We start from the raw sequence: 23,127 nt of genomic DNA on the forward strand, positions 1-23,127 counted from the left end.
GGCGTCGGGGGGGAGGGAAGAGCTGGCTTGCCAGGCTCTGGAATGGGAAGGGCATCTTTCTGCAGATCCCATTTGGACCCTACTCTAACAAGTGAGGAGTCTCGATTTTTCTCCCTAGCGCCTCCCTCTTCTCCCCTCCCTCTGCCCTGCCCCTCTTTCATCTCTTCACCACCACCTGGGTCCAACTGCTTGGCACCCAACCAACTAGATGCCGCCACGCTTGGCAGGGCTGCGCTGGCATGTGAACAGTGTCTCAGATCCTGGCACTGCGGCAGACCCAAGGCCACCAAACATGCTCACGACGCCACTTGGCGGCAGTGAGAGAGAGGGCCATGCCCACAGGGGTGCCAGGCATTGGGTGGAGCACTGTGCTAGGAAATAGCATGAGAGGATGCCCTTAGCAGCTGGGCCCAGCCAGTGCTCCCTAGACAGCCCAACTCCGCTGTCCTCCCCACTGGACACCCACCTCCCTCCTAACCTCACTGCCCCAAGCAGAGGATTGGAATGGCCACTATACTGCTTGAACAGCTATGGAAGGGAAACTAGAACACAGAGGGCACAGACTACACTGTAGTCACACCAAGGCTCCAGGCCAATGGACTAGAGAGCTTTCTGGGCAGCATAGCCAGAAAAAGTCCTCGGAGAGTGAAAAGGGAGCCTGGAGAGAGGGGTGCCAGCCGTACTGTCACCACGGTGGTACTGGGAGAGATTGGTGGGGACAAAGTGGGAGGTAGAGACCCTCAGGCCTTGTTGCTGGACAGCGAGGTAGGTTGTACCAGTCCGTGTTGCCTTGTGCCTGAGCTGCACTGGAGAGGAACTGGTTCTTTCTCTATGTTAAAAGTTCCATGTTCAATAATTGTCTTAGGAAGATGGAGAGGTACTACGGGAGAGGTAGGCGGGTGTGAGAAGACAAAGACACCTGTTGTCCAGAAAGACTGTAAGAAGATTTTTGTGTTTAGGAATTTCTCAATGGCATCCCATATGGAGTTGGATAAACTTCCCTATCTTTGAAGTCTGCTTCTGGAAGGAGCCTGAGGATCAGCAGTGGGTCCTGGTGGAAGGGAACACCCCTTGGAGAAGAATCCCTAGCATTTGTGGTGACACAGATTACCATCCATAACCTTGAGCCACCATCCGGAAGAATCTCCAGTAGGACTGGCTTTCTCTGTTTCCTGGGTAGCCAGAGACTGTAGGTCAATGACTTGAAAACTTGGCTCTGGGTGACATCTTAGGGGAAGCTGGATGGCTCTGGGAGATAGGGTCTGCCTAGAGGGAAGTAGAGCCAGTCTTTATTGCCCATGCATGTAGGGTTGAGCTGCTCAGAGCTGGAGGAGTTCTGATTTTAGCATCTCTGAAATGGATGGAAGCTTCAGAAGAAGCATTCACAGCGGAGGAGAAAGCAGAAGGCACTCAGTCAAAGGGTGAGTGGATAATGTTTATATCTTTTCTCCTGTTCAAGAGCAGCCACCATAAGTGGAAGACACCATTGGATTTTCAGAATGTCCAAGGGTTTGGGTGGTGATGTCAGGCAGGGTAATGAAGAAGACAGATCTGAGTTGGCAAAAAAAAGAAGGGGGCATAGCTTAGTGGTAGAGTGCTTAGAGTGTTTGCCTACCATGTGCCCTTGATTTAATCCCCGGCACTGTAAAAAGAAGAAGAAAAGAAAGCAGGGGTGGGGACTGAAGTTTTAGCTCCCTGTATGGGACACCCCGGCAGAGTTGGTCCTGGTTGCTGGAGGACTTGTTGGGCAAGTCATGGGTGTATATGAAGCTGAGCTCTCTAGGCCATGGGTTTCAACTTCCAGAGAGCTGGAGTTTCTGGTTCAGTTTTCTGACATGTGGTCCAGGAAGGTATATTTTATTTATTTGTTTATTCATTTATTTATTCATTTATTAATTTTCATGGTACTGGGGATAGAACCCAGGGGCATTCTACCTCCGAGCTACACCCACTGCCCTATTTTTTATTATTTTGAAACAGGGTCTCACTGATTTGCAAAGGGCCTCACTAAGTAGCTGAGGCTGGCCGCGAACCGCGATCCTCCGGTCTCAGCCTCCCTAATGCTGGGATTACAAGCGTGCGTCACCACGCCCAGCTAGGAAGGTGCATTTTAATCAAGCACTCAGGTGACCCTGACATAGAGGGATGACTCTGAGATGGCAGGCACTCTGTAGGGCAGTTGGTCTTGTCTGGATCTCCCTTGCCTTTGACTCTCTTCTTCCTCGGCCGTTTTCATGTCCTTATGCTGCCAGGCTCCATACATATGTGTTGCGAAGTCCGCAGAGCGTGGAGGCAGGAGGTGGAAAAGGAGGGGGTGTGAGGTCCAGTCAGGCACATGTAACTTGTTGGAACGATGGTTTTCATTGGCAGTACTTACATAGAAGAATCCCCTTGAAACTACTTTCAAAGTCACTCTTTCCTTCACCCCCAGATGCTGGCTGGCTGGCTGCCTGTGTGTTTCTGAAACCTTACCATTCAGGGCCACCATGTTAGTAGCACTGCTGGAAGAGAGTTCTCTGGGGTCCCGGGATTTATATGCATTTTCAGCTGAGGTACAGGGGAAGTCCTGGTCTTCCCGGAGGCCCGCGGCTAATGACGTAGGGGTCAGCAGAGCACTGAGCCGTGCCTACTGCCAACACAGGAAATTGCCGGTGCTGCTGCTGCTGCGTGAGCCTTTGTGGGACATTCAGAAGCGAACACAGTGTGGGCATTCTCCGAGTTGAGTTGAGAAGTCAAGGTGCAGGGTTCCGTATCAGGGAGGGACTAGAGACAGGAGGCGGTGCTGAGCCCCGCTAATCACTCATTCCAGCGTTTTAGCTATTGTCGCTAAGAACGGTGTACGGTTGGGTACCATTACCCAAGCCACTCCCTGGTCGGGTTCAGCTTCTTTCTGGTCCACCTAAAATCACTCGAACTGCTATTCCAGCTCTCTGTGGCAGGGGAAGTGCAAGAACCAGCAGGCTTACGCTCCTGGCGTCCTGGCGTCAACCCACGGCTCTGCTTTGTGCTCAGTGCTGGTTGGGTCCTCGGTATCAAGGGGCTCTGGGTGGTCACACAGTGGAGTCATTCAGGTTTGTTGTCCAGTGTTATGTTCTTCCTATAAAATGTAGTCTCTCTCAGGAGGGGCTTCTCCTCAGGATTACTTTCTATCTTCCCCCAAACTTGGTGAGTTATGGGCTGTGATGTAGATCTTCTATATGTCCTCTTTTTTTCTTTTGTCTTTATATTTTTTGGTTCTGGGGATCAAACCCAGGCACATTCTACCTCCAAGATACACCCCCAGCCCTATTTTTTATTCTTTATTCTGAAACAGGGTTTCGCTAAGTTGCAGGGGGCCCTCACTAAGTAGCTGAGGCTGGCCGCGAACCGCGTTCCTCCGGTCTCAGCCTCCCAAGTACTGAAGTACTGGGAATACAAGTGTTTACGACTATTACAAATGTCCTCTCTTACATGTTTTTCTGTTCTTTATTTTACGGTACTGAGGATAGACCCAGGGTATACCCTCAGTCTACTATCTTCAAGCTATACCCCCAGTCCTATTTTTTATTCTTTATTTTAAAACAAGGTCTCACTAAATAGCTGAGGCTGGCCGTGAACCTGCGACCCTCCTGTCTCAGCCTCCCAAGTTCTGGGATTACACCACCATGCCCAGCTTTCATTTGGTCTTTTCATATTGTGTCCAAGCTGTAATCCTATAGACTAGATGCTAGGTCTACAGCCTTTCTTGTAGCAAGCACTTCCTTGGTACTGGGGCATCTCTTCCTAATTCAGTCCTCTAGAAATGTGCTTACAAGTTTCTTACTAGCTTCAGAGAGAAATGCTCCCCCAGTACTGGGCTTTTTGTGTAACACAAGGTTTCGGCCTTGGTTACCCTGCTTCAGGGTGATAATAGTTTCCTAAAAGTGTCCCCTTGGCCTGTCCTCTAACTCTCCCCTCCCCAGAGTCGAGTCATTTCACATCCTTTCTCTGTGGGTAACTGTTTAACATTTGTTCACCCTTCTGATTTTCTCTATGATGCCTACTTTCCTGTGGGGAAAATGAGCACGTACTGGGGGTGTTTCTATTTCTGCAGCGGAGGCTGTGGTCTGGGGTCATGTCTCCTGTGCCCATCTACCCGCCCCGGTGCACCATCCTTGCCGCAGTTGGCGTCTCTACTCCTCTTGGCTGGACTCTGCTGCTCTTGCTGAGGGCAGACTTGCATTTTTGGTGTAGTAAATGCAGGGCTCTGTGTTTCAGATGTGAATATCTTTTATGTGTGTGTGGTACCAGGGATTGAACCCAGGGTGTCTGCCTTTGAAGTACATTCCCAGCACTTTTAAAATTTTTCTTTTGAGACAGGGTCTTGTTAAATTGCTGGGGTTGGCCTCAAATTCCTGGTCCTCCTGCCTCAAACTCCAAAGTAGCTGGGGTTACAGGCTTAAGCCATCACACCCAGCTCAGGTGCAAATGTTTACAGGGATGAATGATTGGATAAGCAAATGTCTTAAAATAGATCAGGGTGATAGAAATATGGGAAATCAATGATCTGGTCTATAAGCCCTGAAAGTGAATATGGAACAAATAGAAGGAATTAACAAGATGGGTGCTATTATTCCTGAAATAATTTGCTTTCTTAATTCTTCTACATGCTTCTATAAGTATATTCCAGGGCTAGAATGACAGGGTAAGAACAGGGTTTTTTTTAGGGTGTGTGTGTGTGTGTGTGTGTGTGTGTGTGTGTGTGTGTGGCTGTGCTGTAGACGCTGCATCATTTAGCTACTAAGGCTTCAGATTTTCTCATATTCTTTCAGAATCAGAAAACTGATTTTTGTTGTTGTTGTTGTACAGGAGATGGAACCCAGGGACATTCTACCTTCGAGCGACACCCCCAGACCTATTTTAATTCTTTATTTTGAAACATGGTCTCACTGAGTTGCAAAGGACCTAAGTAGTAGCTGAGGCTGTCCACGAACCGTGATCCTCCTGTCTCCGTCTCCCAAATGCTGGGATTACAAGTGTGTGCCACCATGCCCGGCTCTGATTTTTGCTTCTCATTGACAAATGGGCATCTTTAGCCATCCTCACACAGATTCTGGTTTAGAGCACAGACACCCAGAATAACTTATACGTCCTACCTCCCAGAAATGATCCTGGAAGTAAGTAGGGACCTAAATTTGGGTGTTTCTTCTGAACCTATGTCTGTTAAAAACTCTAGGACTTTGCCCCAAGCTGTAGAAGAAAAATCTTATGAGCCATAGTATTGGGGGGGGGATGGTATATAAAATAGGTGTTTCTGTGCATGGAGTCTGTCGATCCTGCAAGGATCCTGGTGACTTGGAGGTCACCTCTAGCATTCTGTACAGGGCTGTGCTGACTGGGCCCTCTGTCCACCAAAAGAGCCACCATGTGTTGCTCTGTGGATCAGGAGTGTGCTGCTAAGGATGAGAAAGGAGCTGGGAGGATGCTTCGGCACCTGGGAGTTCAGACTGGTACCCCCTTACGAAGCATGCTGCTTGGCTGGTCAACAGAGTTAGCCAGGCTCTTCTACCTCCACCCCAATTCCAGGGTTCCTGGTAAGTATAACTGCTCAGAGTCAGTTCCAATCTATGTTGTGATTATATATGAGTATCTCTGAGGCTCAGAGTCTTTGGATCTAAGAGGTGTTTGGTGTTGGAGAGCAAGAGGAAAGGGTATTTCTGGCTACATTAACTCTTGGTGAAAACATTCATAGTTCAAACTAAAGCCAACCTTTCCCAGCTGTAAGTCTCTAAAACGCATGACATGATACCACACCTTGAATTCCATGCCAGGAGTTTGCCAAGGTTTTCTTTAAAACATTTTCTTGTTTTCCCTTTTTTTTCTAGTTTTTTGTTCTTTTAGTTGTTGTAGTTGTTTTCAACTTTTATACATACGTCACATTCCCAGAAAGCACAGTGAAAAAGCTTCTTTTCTCATACACATGCTAAGAAAATAGTTTTATACACAGAATTTCAACATGAGAGAGAAAAGGACAGGGAGGGAAGGGTGCAGAAGAGATGCTGAGAGGCAGGAAAAGAAGGGTGGCAGCAGGCAGACCACAGTGGGTCTGTGTCTCTGCTGCCTACATCTGTCGCTGGCATTTTTGGTATCATCAGAATCACCTTTCCTGCAGTTGGCTGGAGTTGGAGTTCTTAATTTTAGAAGAGATGGGACCGGAAGTGAAATTCACAGAATGCCTGGGGACTAGTGACTGAGCTGAATCTTTTCTGCCCTCCCTTCTCTTCTGCATATAAGCCACTGCTTCAGTATTAACGTGTTCACAGAGTAGAGTGACTGAGAGATCAGAAAATTTATGCCCTGGGCTGGCTGGCTTGAATTAAATGGATAATGGGAGAGAGCACAGAGATACGGGAATAGGAGAAAGTACCTGGAGGATATGAGAAATGTGATCTTTTCTTTGCTGAAATAACACACCCTTTTCTACCCTGTGCTACATTAGCTGGGCTTTGGAACTGCCAGAATTAGGCCCTAGTGGTGGCAGGCAGCGAGGCTGGAGTAGGGAAGCTTCTCCCAGGTCATTTCCTCTTCTCTTGGTTCGCTTGATGATAGCACCCTATCAAAGACTGCTTTGTGCTTCTGTTGTCTCCTTGCCCACCCATCCCTCCACTGACATCAGCTGTAGACCCCCCTGTGGCTCAGTGGGTCCTCACTCCACAGATGCCAACAGCTGCTGCTGAATGGAGGAGCCGGGCTGGGCTGGGCCGGGCTGGGCCAGGCCATGGGGAGCAGGAGCAAGGGTGGAGGGCGAAGGGGAGGAGAGCGCATGGGAACAAGGGGCCATGCAAACGCGCTTCAAGGGGTCCAGAAATGTGATGGGGCCACAACAGAAGGAAATAGGTTTGTGGAGAAAAAAAAAAAAAATGAGAGGGAACAATGCTAGGCAGGAGGGGCACAAGACTCGATTTCAGAAACCAAACTGCCCTACCCACCCCTTTCATGCTGGGTCTGCCAAGATACTTCCAGAGACACTGACTTTTCTGACATACGAGAATGAGGGATGTTACCTAATAAGTACTCAATTCAGGGGACAGGGACGCGTCTCCCCAGAGTCCAGGATCTTTCCCCCGGTACAGCCCCTCCTCTGAGACAGCAAAGCAGCTCCACTTCCAGCCCTGTGAGGACTGCCAGACCCTCAGCAGGAGCTAAAACCATCTGGTCCTCCAGAGATGAGGTGGCTTAAAGAAACTCTTAAAATACGGGGAGGGACACAGACAGGAAAAAAACCACTTATTTGATGGGAGAGTTTTTTTTCTGTATTTTCCAAGTTTATGATTTTAGTTCATTCCTCTGTCTCTCCATCTCTCTCGTGCGCACGTGCCGCACGCACTCTTGCTCTCGTTTTTGGTTGTGTGTGTTTCAGTTTTTAAAAGAACTTTGGATTTGCCGTTGGTGGGCAGCGCCGGTCCCTGGAGGCTGGACTGCCCCGGGTGGCAGGGCTAGGGCCAGGGGCAGGCCCACGGCTGCTGAGAGGATCTCTGTGTTTAAAGCCTTTGAGAATAAGTTACAGCAGTTCCCAGGGTGCAGGGTGGGGCTTGGCAGAGGGGCTCCTGGTGGCCAGCTTCCCCTAGAGTCCAGGCCACAGGGGGCAGACCCCACCCACGAGGAGAGGTTTGGGGAGGGTTAGGGGAGAGTGAGCTGGGAGTGCTTCTTCCCCTGCCCACCTCCAGTTTGGTTAAAGTTCTGTGGGCTCAACCTTAGGAGCCAAAGTTGGGTTTTTGGAAAGAGTTTGTGAGCGGTATGGCGCTCTAGACAAGGGGGTAGGAAGAAGTGGGAGTGGCAGTTTATTTTCTGTCCCCCTTTGTCCTGGTGTTTTTTTTTTTTTTCCTTCATTCTTCATTATCTTTTCTTCTTTCTTCTTTTTTTGGTGTTTTTCAGTCATTGGAATAGCATGGGATGTGTGTGTGCGTGTGTTTACAGAAGTGAGAAAGGGGTGGGATCCAGGGGGATAAGGGAGGTGGAGCCAAGGGTAGATCTGTGTGGTAGGCAGACGTGTTTGAATAATCAGGATGCCAAGAAGGGTGTGTATGTTTGACATGGGCAAGGGCTACATCTGCAAGGAGCTGAGGAAGAGAATTGGTGTGTGTCTGGGGTGGGGAGGAGGCAGGACTCTGCTGGAGGTGGGGTGTGTGAAGCCCACTGAGGGTGGGAAGTGGCAGATTCCCATAAGGTGGGCAGAGCCAAAGTTTGGGGTGAGGGACTTGAGTTCCCACCAAACACCCCTTCGGGTAAAAGAGGGAGGACCTGAGGCCCTCCCCCGTCCCCATCTTGGTTTATCTGTTTATAAAGCTACAAGTGTAGAGGTAGTAGTAGTTTTTGGGTTGGAGTCCGTGTGAGGTAATCTTGCTTCCTCTTTGGCAAAAGCCACAGCAGCGGTGGCAGCTGTGGCAGCGTTGGTGATGGTGATGGGAGGGCCCCCTGGGGCTGGGGCCGCCTTGCGCCGGTGGGCCGAGGAGCGCAGGTGGGAGGCCAGGGCTTCACGCCCACTCAGCAGCACCTCACATGCCAGGCAGTGGTAGGTGCAGATGGGCACCCGCAGCGGTGGGGGCATGGAACCCCCTGAGCCCCGCCCAAAGAAGCAGAAGGATCGCTGGTGGGCAGCAGCCGGGGCCTCCCCATCGAATGCCATCTTGCACTGGCGGCACAGGTAGCGGTGAGTCACGTCCACGGTGGAGATGCCAGGGCTGCCGGTCAGCAGCTCATCAGCCTCCCCAGCGTCCCCCTCCCCCGGAGCAGGCAGTTCGGGAGGCTTTGGAGGTGCTGTGGCTGTGGGCTCAGGGGGCTGGGGTGGTGGCTGCAGGAGGGCATTGGGGAGCAGACCAATGAGGGTCTGAGGTATCACGGGGTTCATGGGAAATAGCCCCTTCTTCATGCCATACAGCTGTTGGAAGTAAGCTCCCTGTACCTGGGGGCCAAAGACAGCTGGGGGTGCTGTTCCCCCTGCAGGGGGCAATGGGAAGGGCAGGAACTGGCCCCCCAGCAGGGCGGGGACAGTGGCCTTCAATGCTTTGAGGTTCTTGAGGGCATCAGCAGAGGAGTTGGAAGGGGCTGCTACTGGCTTCCGCTCACCAGAGACCTTGTCCCCAGCGGGCTCAGTAGGCTGGCCTGGGACAGGGTCTGCGGTGCCTGCTGTGGAGGTGTTGGTTTGGTCGGGCACGGGTCTCTGAGGTAAGGGGCGCCCTGGCCCAGGAGTCTGGACCACTGTGGTAGCAGGCAGGACCGAAGAGGCAAGGCCAAGGAGGCCTGATGAGGCTGCAGGGCCTAGGAAGATGAAGGGTCGAGGGATTAGTCATCTGCCCCCCCTGACCTTGCTGCTACCAGCCACCTCCTACCCACTCACCATCCTACCACCCAGCTCTCAGGCCCCTCCCACCTTTCCTCTAAAAGCCTCAAGTACAGGAAGGCCTAAGGACCTGGGAAGGGTCCAGAAAGAAATGGGAAAGGCATGCCATTAATGGGGGATGTTCTCTGAAGTCCACCTCCTCCCAACTTCCTGCTCACCTGAACTGAAAGGAGCTAAGCTGCTGAGTGGTGGCTGGGCCAGAGCCGGGCTAGACAAGAGAACGGGGGCCAGGCGAGGCAGGGCCGGGGCAGCGCCGATGGGCACGGCGGCAGGTGCAGCGGCAGGTGGGGCCTTGGGAGCCGGGGGAGCCTCAGGTGCCGGGGCCAAGTCGTAGCACTTGCTTTCGCTCTTCAGCTGAGCCCGAACCGCCTCTTTGAGCTTGGCCAGGTGCTGGCGGGAAAAGAGGTGGCCTCGGCAGGAAACATAGAAATCGTACTTGACGTCGCAGTAGGGGCAGTCGGTACGCTGGGCGGCCAAGGGGCCCTCGCTGCTGCCCCCACTGCTGCCGGCGGCTGCCCCCTGCAGTTTGGCCTTCTTTTCCTTGGCCCGCGCATTCTGGAACCAGACCTGAATGACTCTCTTGGGCAGTCCGATCTCCTCCCCCAGCACCTCGCACTCCTGCATGGTCGGGGTGCGGTAGGCTTCATAGCAGGCTTTCATGATCTTCAGCTGCAGGCTGCTCATCTGGGTCCGATAGCGCCGCTGCCCCATCCCATCTGGAGCCCCAGCCCCACCTCCTGTGCCCCCACTGGTCCCTCCAGCCCCAGGGGACTCTGGTTCAGCCAGGCTGGAAGCAGATGAGTCACTCAGGTCTCCTGCAGATGGACTGCAAGCCTCACTCTCAGGAGAGGCTTTAGGTGGCTCCTCTGGGACCTCGTCCTCGCTGGGCTGAGGAGCGAGTGGGAGAGGCAGGGGTGGCTCTGGTGTTGGTGTGGCGGCCTCTTTCCCAGGTGGCAGGAAAGACAGGGGCCCAGCAGCAGGGGTGACTGTGGGATAGGGGAAAGCAGGTCCTTCCCTCTTTGAGGCCTCCCTCCCAGGCCCATCATCCATCTTGCCCAACAGGAGGTTGAATTTGGGGAAGGGTGCAGGGGTGGGTGCGATGGTGGGCTTAACCGCTGGACTGGGAACCCCCCCGGGGGTGCTTCGAAACTGGCCTTTCCTCTCCCGGGCTCTGGTATTCTGGAACCAGACCTGCACCACTCGCTTTTTGAGCCCCACTTCCTCGGAGATGCAGTCAAGCATCTTGCGGGTCGGGTTGGAGTCCTGCATGTACCAGCGGTACAGGATCTCCAGCTGCTCGGGCAGGATGGTGGTGCGCAGGCGCTTGTCCCTTGGGGGCTCGCCCTCCCCTCCCGCCCCTGCTTCACTGCCTGTGGGGGACAGGCTGCCATCTTCGTGCTTCCGTTTGAGCAGTGGCCCTGGCACTGGCGGGGTGCCTGCCACCAGAGGGTTTCGCTCTCCAAACACCAGCAAGGGCAGATCTAGTAGTTGGGGAGGCGCGCTGGGCTGCACAGAGGGCAGGAAATGCAGTCGGCGGTGACTGGTTAGGAGGTCTTGGCTGGAGAAAGAGATGGCACACTGGTCACAGACGTGGGCTGGGGCCGGCGAGGGAGGAGCCTTCCCCTCGGGCTCTTGGCCTCCAGGCCCTGGTGCCTCTGCTCGGCTCAGCTCCTCCACATCTGGAGGGTCTGGTGATGGACCCTCAGGCCCCACAGGGGGTTCCAGGCTCCGTTCCTCCTCTGCTTCTTCCTCTTCCACCTCTTCCTCTTCTTCGCCTCTTTCTGCCTCTTCCTCTTCCTCTTCCGGGGTCTGGTCATCGTAGCACTTCTTGAGGTGCCGTACCAACTCAAAAACACAGGAGAAGGTAGCATGGCACCGTCTGCAGCCCGAGGCCCCCCCGGCCCCTCCTCCAGGCGGCACAGGGCCCCCCTCACAGGCATTCTTGCGTGCTTTCTGGCGGGCATTCTGGAACCACACAACCACTACGCGGCTAGCCAGACCCAAGAGACTTGCAAGCCGCTCCACCTCTCCATCCTTGGGGTAGGCACTGGTCTCAAAGAAAGACTGCAGGGCCTGGGTCTGGAACTCCGTGAACTTGGTTCTGGAGAACCGGCGGCCTGCAGGCACCAGGGGAGGAAGGTTCCCTCTGGAGCCTTCTTCCTCCTCCGGGGGCCAGCGTCCTCCTGCGCCTGCGCGGCTTCGCTCTTCAGGGGCGCGGCTCCCTCCTACCTCGGGCTCCGGGGCCAGGAAAGGCGGGCCCAGTGGGGTAGCAGGCGACTCCAGAGACCTATCGGGAGGTTTGGGGGGCTCTACAGGGGGTGGGTACAGGCTGTCGTAGCTCTTTCGAAACTGAGCAGCGTAGCGACTCAGAGCCTCGAAGGGCAGAAAGCGGCGGTGCACGTGCTCCTCGTGTGTCTTGAGGATAAGCATATTGGAGAAGAGTTTCCCACAGGCCCCGCAGGCCAGCTTGTCCCCACCCCCCAGGGATTCTGGGGGCGGAGGCGTTGGGGGAGGGGGCACGGCCTGCTTCCCTTCATTGTACTGAATCACCAGCTCAAAGCCAAAGTTTTCTAGAAGGGCTTTAGCTGCAGTACGGGCAGCCTCGTTGGGCGAGGGGTGGGGTGGTGAGGAGGGCCCTGCCTCATTCCCCTCCTCTGCTATGGGGGGCCGCTCCCATTCCTGTTCAGGCAGCTCCGCCTTGGGAGGTGGGGGCGGGGGAGGTGGGGTGGCCGCTGGCAGGGACAGCATAGGCGCAGGCCCAGCCAGGGCCAGCTTGGGCCCCACCTTGAGGTCGTGGAGGTAGAAGGGCAGGAGCAGCTGCTGCTGCTGGAGCTTAAGCAGTGATTCGGGCACCAGAGGGAAGGGGGGCAGGACTGGTGGAGTGAAGAGAGGGGCTGGGAACCGGTGCAGGTCCAAGGGAGGGGGAGGCGGGGACAGGAAGGGCAGTCCAGGTATGAAGCCGCTGGGGTCAGGCCCTTTCTTCTCAGTGCCTGCCTCCCCCTCTGTCTCGCCTTCCTTGGGCTCCTCTTGGCCACGCTCTGGCCCCTCAGCCTTGGCATCAGTCTTGGTTCCCCGCGAGCGTGTCTGATGCAGAACTGACCGCATATGGATCTCCAGGGTGGAACTCTGGTTGTAGGAGACTCGGCAGACTGTGCACTTAAAAGGCTTGTCTGTGGCAGCCGCAGTGGTGGGTGGGGCACCAGCTTCTCCCCGGGCAGGGCCAGAAGGGTCAATGGCAGCCTTCTTCATCTTATGAAGGTGGGAGACAGAATTATAATGAACCAAGAGAATGTTCTTCTGGGTGAAGGACTCCTTACACACTGTGCACTTATAGGGCCGGGCAGGGTCGAGGAACTTGTCCAGAGCAAAGTTGGTGGTCTTCCTGTAGGTCAGGGGGTGGCGGGAGTCGGCTGGGGTTGGCTCTATGGAGCGGGGCTCCCCCACGGTCCCCTCTTCCTCCTCAGCCATGGTGGGTGGAGGAGCTGCTTCCTCAGCTTGGGTATCAGGCCGAGTGACTGGAGAGGGGGCTGGAGAAGGATGATCAGGGCTTCCCAAGGGCTTGTCTGGGGCCTCGGCTTGGGCCAGGGGAGGCTCGGGAAGAAGATCCGGGCTGGCTTCTGGGGTCAGGTTAGGGCCATCTATAGGAGGGGAAAGAGGGTGCAATGAGCAGGGAGCTTGGCTGCCACCCTCTCCACCCTGGCCTCGGTCATCTTAGGACCTTCCTGATCCGTAAGACCAGGACCCCTTTCCTGCCCCCTTGGCAGGTGTACTGTCCCCTTCCTTACCTGCCACAGGGTCTCTGCTGGGTGTGGGCTCTGGCCCAGGAGCGGGAGGCTCTGGGCTGTCCTCCCGAGGGCTGAGTGTGGGTCCAGGCAGCACTTTGGTCATAAAGGTCATCTCTACAGTTGTGGCCTGTGACATGAGAAATCCGAGTGGCTTCACCCCCTACACTACTCCTGACGCGACTGCTCTGTACCTGTACCTGTGCCACGCTCCCTTCCCTCAAAGCCAACCTCCTCTCTGAGTAAAGCTCCCGCCTTCTTGCTGCTTTCCCCACAGATGAGAGCCTGGCCTGCGGCCTCTTCTCTCTGATTCCCTCCTTCCCCAGGTCAGAAGTCATCTTTCCTCAAGGCCACCTGACCTCCGCAGGCCAGTGCCTGTAGAACTGTTTGCAGGACTTAACAGGAGCGAGAGAAATGCTTAGGCAGCTGGCTAAGCTCAGTGCTGAGCTTTTCTCCAACTTGAAAATTCCACTGTGGATCTGTGAAGCGCTCCCTTCAGCCCCTCACCCGACACATGCACTTGCCTAGCTGCCCTGCCGGGCCTCGCTGGACGGTGCTCACCCAGCCCGTACTCACCACGAGCAGCAGCTTCTCAACACACTCGGGCACCACGTTGTGAAGGTGGCTGAGGTGGAAGTGCAGGGCAGGCCGGCCCACCAGCTGCTCCTGGCACAGTGGGCACCTGTATTTGGGCTGCACTGCATGCTGGGAGAGTGTATGAGCCTTCACCTGGTCAGACTCCGGGCTCAGGAAGCTGCAGTATGGACAGCAGAATACCTGGAGATCACAAGTGGGTGGGAGAGGAAGAATCAGGGATCCTTTGGATTCCTACATGTAGCACTGTCCCCCACTTCCAATTTAGGAGGAACAAACCAGATAGGAAGGCATCTCAGCCACTAGCCTCCAGCCAAGCCCTGACTGCCGGCTCCTTCTGTCTCTCCTTGGACTGAGACAAAGGCCCAGCCTCGGCTGCTACTCGCTACCTTCATTCTCTGGCATCTTCCTTTCTTGGTGTGTCTTTGCCTGTCTCTGTAGCCCTATTCAACTTTCCAGCTGACAGATGACCCGATACCTGCCTTCACCCTGGAAAGTGTTGATTTCTTTTTTCTTTTTTTTTCTGGAAAGTGTTCTTTTCTTTTTTCTTTTGGTACAGGGATTGAGTCCAGGGGCGTCCTACCTCCACACTATATTCCCAGCCCTTTTTACTTTTTGTTTTGAAATAGGGTCTCATGAGGTTGCTGAGAGTCCCGCTAAGCCTGAGGCTGTCCTCACACCTGTGATCCAATCCTCCGTCTCAGCTTCCCAAGGACTAAGATTACAGGCATTTGCCACCACAGCTGGCTCATTTTCCTTTCTGACTCATGCTCATTCTGCCCGTGTCTTCTCTGTGAAACGCCTCCATTTCCTTCGCTCCTGCCCTCTCTGCCTCTCCAAATTCCCTGGCTCTCTGCACAGAAGCTATCCTTTCCCTTTCTCCCCTTCTTAATAGAAACAAAGACCACAGCTACCCCAGTGGCCAGCCGGTCGGCACCTTCCCACCCACACCTCCGGAGGGGTGGTGCCACAGAGGCTCCAATCTCCTGACTGCCTGGACTGCGGCCTGCATTTTCCTGCCACCTCAGATCAAGCTGTCTCTGGCTTGCTCCCTCCCCAGTCCCCTGACGCTGGCTCAGACTTGTGTGTCAGGGATGAGATGGCCACAGAAGAGGAGCCAGGTGCTCACCTCAGCGCACCTTAGGGCAGACTCCTACCTGTTGGTGGGAAGAGGAGTTAGGAGGAAGAGAAACTGGGGACATAGACATCACTGCACACTGCAGTCCAATTTGGAAAGTTCTAAGGCCCAGGTTGGCACCGCAAGACCTGAGGCTGAGATTCCCCTCAGAATCAACACTTTATTATTATTTGGGGATTGAACCCAGAGGCATTCTACCTCCAAGCTACACCCCTAGTCTGATTTTATTTCTTATTTGGAAACAAGGTCTCCCTAGGTTGCTGAGAACCTCACTAAGTTGCCGCAGCTAGCTTTCAACCTGTGATTCTCTAGTACTGAGACTTAGAATCAATACTTTTAAGACCACAAAACTAAAGTACTCCTGGTTCCTGCCTAGGTCTAAGTTCTGAGGACTCAGATCTGTGGGACTTGCTGTCAGGGTGAATCACTTGGCTGGTGCCTCTGCCCTCAAGGGGCCGGGTCAGTTCCAGGCCAAGGGCTTCTTGAAGGATTTGAATATCCATGTCTCGTTGTCTTTCTCTAGCTCGTCTTTGCCTCCCCTTTCTCTTTCCATTTCTTCACTCTTCCCTCCTCTCCTTCTTCCATCTACCTCCAGTATTTCCTGCCCTCAGTATATTTCCTCTTTCCCTTTCCCTTAAATTCCTGCTGTCCCCTCCTGTCGCCTTCTGCTATGCCCCGTCCCTTGGGGCCAGCTCTGCTGTGTATGTGATGAACATATGTAACTAGCCCTGAGATTTCTCACATGTGGAATTCTGAGTAAAATAAGTCACAAGCATGACAGAAGCCTTTGGAATATAGATCTCAGTAAAGCCAGCCCCCACCTCTGCTTATCCCAGTTACCCCAGTTCTGACCGTGGTCTGGTTGGCACTGTCTCTGGAAGGGCCCGTCCTGATCTCTGCCTCTTCAGAAGCTGAGGATGAGAGGAGAGGAAGTTAAGGGACTCTGCCAGCCCTCCCTCTTCCTTTCACAGACGCCCAGCCCATAAGATGATTTGTACCAGACAGCTTTCAGAGAAGGGTAGGCTCTAGAGAAAGGGCACGAGTAGCCAGTAGCCAGGCGAAGGCCACAGGGTTAGCACGATGGCCAGGTTTGAGTCCTCAGAGGGCAGGAGCACCTAGGCCTCCATGGCTCAGCCTCCTTTCCCTCTGATGAGCCCTTCTTTGATCAGTTTTGCTCCTTGAGTACAGGAGGTTTTGCTGGATGCCTGGATTCCTGCAAGGCCCACGAGCATCTCAGAATGTATGAGGGCTGGGGGAGGGGAAGAGAAGGGAGCAGAGAAAGAACTCACCCAGCTGTTCTGTCATGTTCTGGGCATCTTTCTCAGGGGTAGGTGGCTCAGCTAAGGGCGTGACAGGAGCCTTCCCTGTGTAGGATGGGGGAGAGTCAGCTTATAGAGCGCAGCATCAGGGAAGGGAGGGCAGAGGAAGCAGGACTAGCAGCCAGTCAATGAAGAAAAGAATGGGTAACAGGCAGAGGAGGACAAAAAACTACCACAAAGAAATACTCAGCCAGGCATGGTGGCACACGCTTGTAATGTCAGTACTTGGGATGCTGAGACAGAAGGTTTGCAGGTTCACGACCAGCCTCAGCTACTTAGTGAAGCCCTGTTTCAAAATAAAGAATAAGCCGGGCGTGATGGTGCACGCTTGTAATCCCCGCGCTTGGGAGGTGGAGACAGGAGGATTGCGCAGGTTCGAAGCCAGCCTCGCTGGCTTAAGAGACCCTGTTTCCAAACAAAATATAAAATAGGTCTGGGAGTATAGCCCAGAGGTAGAAGGGTTCCATCCCCAGTACCACCAAAAAAATAAAAAATAAAAAAAGGCTGAAGGAGGTATAGCTTGGAGGTAGATGCCCCTGGATTCCATCCCCAGAACCACACACATACACACACACACACACACACACACACACACACACACACACACACAAGAATTAAAAAATAGGGTGTAGCTTGGAGGTAGAATGCTTCTGGGTTCGATCCCCAGTACTGAGGAAAAAAAAAAAATAATGATAGAAGGCAAAGGGGAAAATTACAGCAGGGCCTAAGTAATCACCTTGTGCCAGGACAGCCCCCCTGTCCTTTTATAGAAATAAGCCCAGCAGTACGCAACAGAAACTGGACTAAACTTGGCTCCCTGTCTTGACTGAAGCTGGAAGCAGGGAGCCCTAAAAAATGGAGTGGGGGCCACTCAAGGAGGAAGCTGAGGTTGAACGGAAGCAGTGGCCGTGGTGGACAGGAGGCACAGGTCTAGCTGGGAGAAGAGATTACCACTCAAGTAAGAATTGACAGATGTGTAGGAATTTATTTTCGGTGGCAGCCTAATTAAAGTGTTAAAGTTCCTTAACTCCATTCAGCCCTGCGCCAGGATCGTTAGCTATTGATCTGGGCCCCTCCAGCACTTAACTCCAGCCAGCATATTGGCAATTCAATTAGCACCAGTCAATGCTGCCTGTTCCTAGTTCTTGCTGCCTGTGCCCTCACCCTCACCCACCACAGGCCCCTCCGAAGCCCGGGTGCCCGTGCACACCTCTGACAGCCCTTCCAAGCTCTCCTGCACTTTCAGGATCAGTGGTGCCTGGATGGCTGCTCCTGGCCTCTATGGTACAACCTCAGCTGCCTAAGGAGGACTCTTAAGCTGAGCCTTAGGGCTGAAGACCTCCTAGAGACAGGACGGGGCTGGGAAGCTTGTCGGAGCTTCGTCCCATCCTTGCTGCCTTTGGACAGTGCCCACAGCTCCCATCTCCTAGTAAGTCCTGGTCCCACACAAATCAGGTTCTAGTCTTCTTTTCTACCTTCTTTCTTTCCTTCCAGCTCAAGCCTGTCACCCCCACATCCAGTGGTGCTAGGATGCTAGTCACTACTCAGAATCACAGGGTGATTTCTCATCTCTCTTCCTGTTCCCCACCCAGCAAAGTCCCTGTCCTTCCCTGCCTCCTGCAACAGCCCTTTTCCTCCTCCTGGCTGAGCAGCCCCATGTTCCTGGAGCCCCCATCTCGTCTTACCACCTCTTCCTGGCTCCTTTCCACATGCTCTTGATGGCCCACAGACCCATTTCTCTTGATGTGTCAGCTCCCTGCACCCTGCTGCCCTCCTGCCCAGCCCTATTCTCCAGTCCCCTCTTCCTCACCAGGAGTTCGGAGTTGTCCATGGCTGAAGCTCAGGATGCTCTGAAGAGCTGAGAGTCCTTCCTCAGCTGCTGGGCCATTCTGTAACAGCTGCAGGCGCCTCTGGGCCTGGGCATCCCGATGGGCAGGGGCACGCAGGTGTTGCAACACAGCCAATCGGGAGGGTGTCTCCCAGGCACACAGCAGGCAGCGGTAAAGCCCCAGCTCTGCCCCAGTCTCTGCTCCTTCCATTTCCAGCAGAAACTAGAACCATGGAAAGAGACTGGCTCAATCCCAGAAGACACTTCAGGACATCAGTTTTACTTGCCCTCCCCCAAGGGAGCCTGACTAGCACTAAGGGCCCTCCTTTTACCCGCTACAGTCACCTGGATATCACTACTTGTTTTCCCAACTTCCTTCTATTCCTCCTACCAATCCTGGACTCCCTCCTAGTGTGAATGGAATCTGATTCCATTCTCTTGAGCTTGTGATGGTCTGCGCCCCTCCCTCCAGCCTCCAACTGGAAGGGATGAATAAAGTCTTTTACTTGATCAGAGTCCACTGCCCTTTGGTCTCTTTCTCTAGGTCTGTCCAGTTTACGGCCCAGGTGCATAGCCCCCTTTGCTTTACTGCTGTCATCTGGGCTTGTCCATCACTTCCCGGCTCTGCATCTCCTGCCTCCACTTCCACCCCCTCCCCTTCTCTCGCCTGCCCCCTCCTCACCTTATAGATCTGGCCGTTTTCTTCATGGGCCGACCCCCGGGCATGCAGCTGCATCTTCTCCTTGCTGTTGGACTCAAAGTCACAGATGTTGCAGCGCAGGTGTAAGGGGGAGACAGACCCGTAAGGGGCCCCGTCTCCCAGGGGCACTGGGGAGGGGGTGCCCATGGCTCCACCCCCCTCCCGCAGGTGGGCCGCCAGCTGGTACTTCTGAGCATGTTTGTCAGTCTTGAGGTGGAGCTGGAAGTTGGCTTTGAGTTGGGTGCCGTAGCAGCAGAGCTTGCAGCGATGGGTGTCGCCAGCCACCTCCTTCCATTCGGCTTCGGGGAGGCTCCTGCCTACGCTGCAGTGGTAGAGCAGCAGCTCCAGGCTGTCTGTGCTGAAGGCCTGGCACACAAGGCAGCGGAACACCTTCAGGGATGGGCTGTCATCTGGGGGTGGGGAGGCGGGCAGGCTGTCGGCTGAGGAGCCCAGGAGCTGACTCGGAGGCAGGTGGCCCTCAGGGGAGAGGCTGCCAGGGGCTGGGGGACAGAGACCGATTAGTACCCAAGGAAGCGTGGCCCGGGTCAGTTCACCGTGTGGGCAGGATTAATGAGTGGGATGGTGCCCAGAGGGGGTTAGGGTTACCCAAGTGGGGAGCTGGCCTTGGAAAGAAGGCAGAGAACAGAGTTTGGCCGGGGGGCGGGGGGGGCAGTTCAGGGAGCTTACCGGGTGTGGGAAACTTGCGGACAGGTGCTCCAAGGTGGTGGAAACCATTGAGAAGAAGCTGGGCTTCCAGGGGCTTGTCTGGCCTCAGCCCCGGGCCAGGCATGGGTGTCTGAGGCTGCCCGAGGGCCTGGGGCCCAAAGTATTGGAAGAGTTCAGGAGGATTGGTGGGTGCGGCCCCTGGAGGGGGAGGAGGTCCTGGCGCCACCAGCCCGGGGGGCAGGCCCAGCGGCAGCCCCTGGTGCAGCATTAAGACGTTCTGCATGTGTTTCTCGGAGGTCATGTGGATGCGCAGGTTGCGGGAGATGTTCGTCTCGTAGCTGCACACCTTGCACTGCCAGGATGACTTGGTCTTGGGCTCTTTGTCCGCCGCAGAGGGCGGGAGCGATGCCTCTGTGGGGCTCCCCTGCCCTCCGGGCCCCGCCTGGAAGCCCTGCAGGTTGGCCAGGTGCTTGTCGGACTGCATGTGGATGCTGAGGTTGCCTTTGGTGGTGGTGGAGTAGTTGCAGACGTCGCAGCGGTAGGGCTTGTAGCCACAGTTGTAGCTCTCTCCACGGGCGAGGCGGGGGTGAGCCCCGCCCGCGCTGCAGTAGCTGCAGTGACTGTTGCTCTCGGGGTGCTTTTCCCGCATGTGCACGTCCAGGGTCTGCTGGTACTTGTAGTGCCAGTTGCACTTGGGACACTTGAGTGTCTTACAGGAGTTGCGTGAGTGTAGCAGGGACATGTGGCTGGACAGACTGAGGCCCTGGAAGGCTGCAGGGGCTGGGGCATAGTCGTCAGCCAGGCGGTAGGGCTGGGGTGGGTCACTGGGGTCTTCAGGGGAGCCCACTGGGGTGGGGAGAGTCCCCCCCTCCTTGGCGGTGGGTGAGCTTTGGTTGAGTGGGGGACAGAGTCCTCCATCCTCTTCTTGCCCCTCAGGAAACCAATCGGGCCCCGCCTCGCCTGCTGCTACTGGTGATTCTTTGGCTTGGGTTGGGCTGGGGTTCCAGGCGGCTGGGGGTGGGGGTGGGGAGGGTGGGCTGAGGGCCATGACTTCTTCAGTGGGGAGGACCAGGGTCTGCACTTCGGCCTCGGGAGGGCCGACCTCGGTCTGGCCTCCACTCACCTCCACATTCACTGCGCTGCTCTTGGCAACAGGTGTCTCAAGCGGGGGGCATGCAAGGGGTTTTGGTTCCAGAAAGCTTATGAAGGCCCTGCAGCCGTCGTCCCCCTCCTGGAGCACAGCTGGGCTGCCCAGAAGGCCCTGCTGCTGGGCAGGGGTTAGCTTTACCCCGTGAGACTGTGTGTGCCCCATAAAGGCCTGCGGCCTACTGAAACCCAGGCGGCACGGAAGGCAGAGCCAGAAGAATGCCCTTTGGTCCTCCCCTCGGCTCCCCATGGGGCCATCTTTGGGATCTCCGGGTGGGTTTGGAGCCAGCTGGTAGCTCCAGAAGGCTCCATCCCTTCCCTCACAGGCAGCCGGAGATGGCGCTGAGGTATCGTGGGACAGAATTTGGTCAGAAGAGCTAAAGCCTTGGACTGGGTCAAAGCCATGTTGGACGTGAAGGGCAATGAGATGTGCAGGGGGTGGGTGGGCAAGGAGGGCCAGGCTGGGCTCTTCCTTGATGCCCGCCTCATCCCAGGGGAAGCCCTTTGGTAACAGGAGCTCACTGCCACCTGGCAGGGACAGCTTGGCCACCAGGAAGGCCTCACCGCCAGCTGTGAAGAGTAAGTGGTTGCTAAGGTCCATGGGAGGGAGCCCTTCCTCCTCCTGCTGTTCCTCGTCCTTTTCCACCCCCAGGTCCTTTGGTGGGACGTGACCACAGCCAAGCTCTTCTTGGGGCTCTCCGATCTCCTTTGGTGGGACGTGGCCGCAGCCTGACTCCAGGGGCTGTCCTCCTGGCTCCGAGGGCCTCATACTCTCAGAGGTGGAGGGGGCAGGAGGGGGGTCTTTGGTGGCAGGATCAGAGGGGGTGCTGGAGGAGGAGGTGTCCGGAGGCGGGGACGGGGCATCGTGCCCAGGGGACGGGGTAGTGTCAGTGGCAGAGGCTGAGTTAAGGGTGGCCATGGTAGACGGAGGAATGCTGGGGGTTCATGTCAGCGTGACAGCCAGTACCCTGCAGGGAAACACAGAGAGAGTGCTGTGGCGGCCACAGGGCTCCCAGCCAGGCTGCACTGCTGGATCCTCCAGCTCCAAACTCTTTGCTGAGCGCCTGACTCCATACCCACTACCAACTTGAAACTTCACTTATTGTCCGGCAGGATTCAAAATGAACACGTCCACAGTCAGAATACATTGTTTCTCTCTGAACCTGCTCCTTCTCATCTTGCCTATTAAGAAAGTTAGCACTATTTATCCAGTTGCTTAGGCTAAAAGCCCTCGCCCATGTCCAATTCGACAGCACCTTCTGGAAGATGTCAAACCCTGCGTTTATCATCTTCCCACAAGCACCATCCTGGCCCAAACCATTATCCTTCCCTGAATGAATGCAACAGATTCCATCCATTACTGGTCCCTCCAATCTAGTCTCCTCCTTCCACCCAGCATCCACATGATCTTTTCTCAGTTATTAAAAATGTCAAATATTAATAACAGCATACCAAATTATATAAGGAAGCCCTTTTTACTGGTCACCCAGCTTCAACGAGCATCAACTTATAACCAGCCTGTCTTTTCTGTATCTTCACCTTCTCTCCTTTTACCTGCTGTGTATGTGGGGAGATACTGGAGATTGAACCCATGGGCATTCTACCTTTGAGATATATCCCCAGCATTTTTAACCTTTTATTATATTTTATTTTTTAAAATTGTGGCACTGGGGATTGAGCTCAGGGGCATTCTACCTCCAAGCTACACCCTTAGCCCTATTTTATTTTTATTTGGAAACAGTATCTCACTAGGTTGCTGCTAGTCTCACTACTGGCTGAGGCTACTGTGATCCTCCTGTCAAAACCTCCCAAGTACTAGGATTTACAAGGGTGTGCCACTGCACCTGGCTTTACTGTGTGTGTGTGCTTGGTACTGGGGATTGAACCCAGGGGCTACACTCTGAGCTACCCCCCCAGACCTATTTTTTATTTTTATTATTATTTTTTTTTTTGGTGGTACTGGGGTTGTGGAACCCATAGGCTTTCTACCTCCGGGCTATACTCCCAGACCTCTTTTATATTTTATTTGGAAACAGGGTCTCACTAAGTTGCTGAGAGCCTCACTAAGTAGCTGAGGCTGGCTTTGAGCCTGTGCGATCCTCCTGTCTCAGCCTCCGAAGTGTGGGGATTACAAGCGTTGCGCCACCACGCCCAGCAACCTATTTTTTATTTTGAAACAAGGTCTCACTAAGTTGTGGGGGGCCTCACTAAGTAGTTAAGCTGGCTTTAAACCTGCACTACTCCTGTCTCAGCCTCCTGCATACTGGGATTACAAGCATGCGCCACCATACCTGGCTTTTACTTGTGTGTGTGTGTGGTACTGGGGATGGACCCAGGGCATTCTACCTCCAAGCTACACCCCCAGCCCTATTTTTTATTCTTTATTTTGAAACAGGGTCTCACTGAGTTGCAGAGGGCCTCACCAAGTATCTGAGGCTGGCCACGAATCTAGATCCTCCTGTCTCAGCTTCCCAAAAGCTGGGACTACAAGCATGCTCCACCATGCCCAGCTTACTTTTTATTTTTTTATTTTTATTATTTATTTATTTATTTATTTATTTTGGTGGTACTGGGAGTGGAACCCAGAGGCTTTCTA

At 54.5% G+C, this 23,127-nt stretch overlaps 1 protein-coding gene across 1 annotated transcript; it reads right to left on the reverse strand.

Annotated features, from left to right (window-relative positions):
• Nucleotides 1–8,296: 8,296 nt before the first annotated feature.
• On the reverse strand, nt 8,297–21,465 carry ZFHX2 (zinc finger homeobox 2; the record flags this gene model as incomplete). The annotated part of the gene is made up of 9 exons (XM_080707598.1): nt 19,407–21,465; nt 18,702–19,219; nt 18,002–18,242; nt 16,162–16,236; nt 15,725–15,783; nt 13,717–13,917; nt 13,144–13,270; nt 9,517–12,996; nt 8,297–9,276 (listed from the first exon to the last, which is right to left on the reverse strand). Exons 1-9 carry the CDS (start codon nt 21,448–21,450, stop codon nt 8,297–8,299), a joined length of 7,725 nt encoding a protein of 2,574 aa, XP_080563724.1. The 5' UTR covers nt 21,451–21,465.
• Nucleotides 21,466–23,127: the final 1,662 nt, after the last annotated feature.

This window comes from Muscardinus avellanarius, assembly GCF_963383645.1.
Source record: "Muscardinus avellanarius genome assembly, chromosome: 12".
Taxonomy (NCBI): Eukaryota; Metazoa; Chordata; class Mammalia; order Rodentia; family Gliridae; genus Muscardinus; species Muscardinus avellanarius.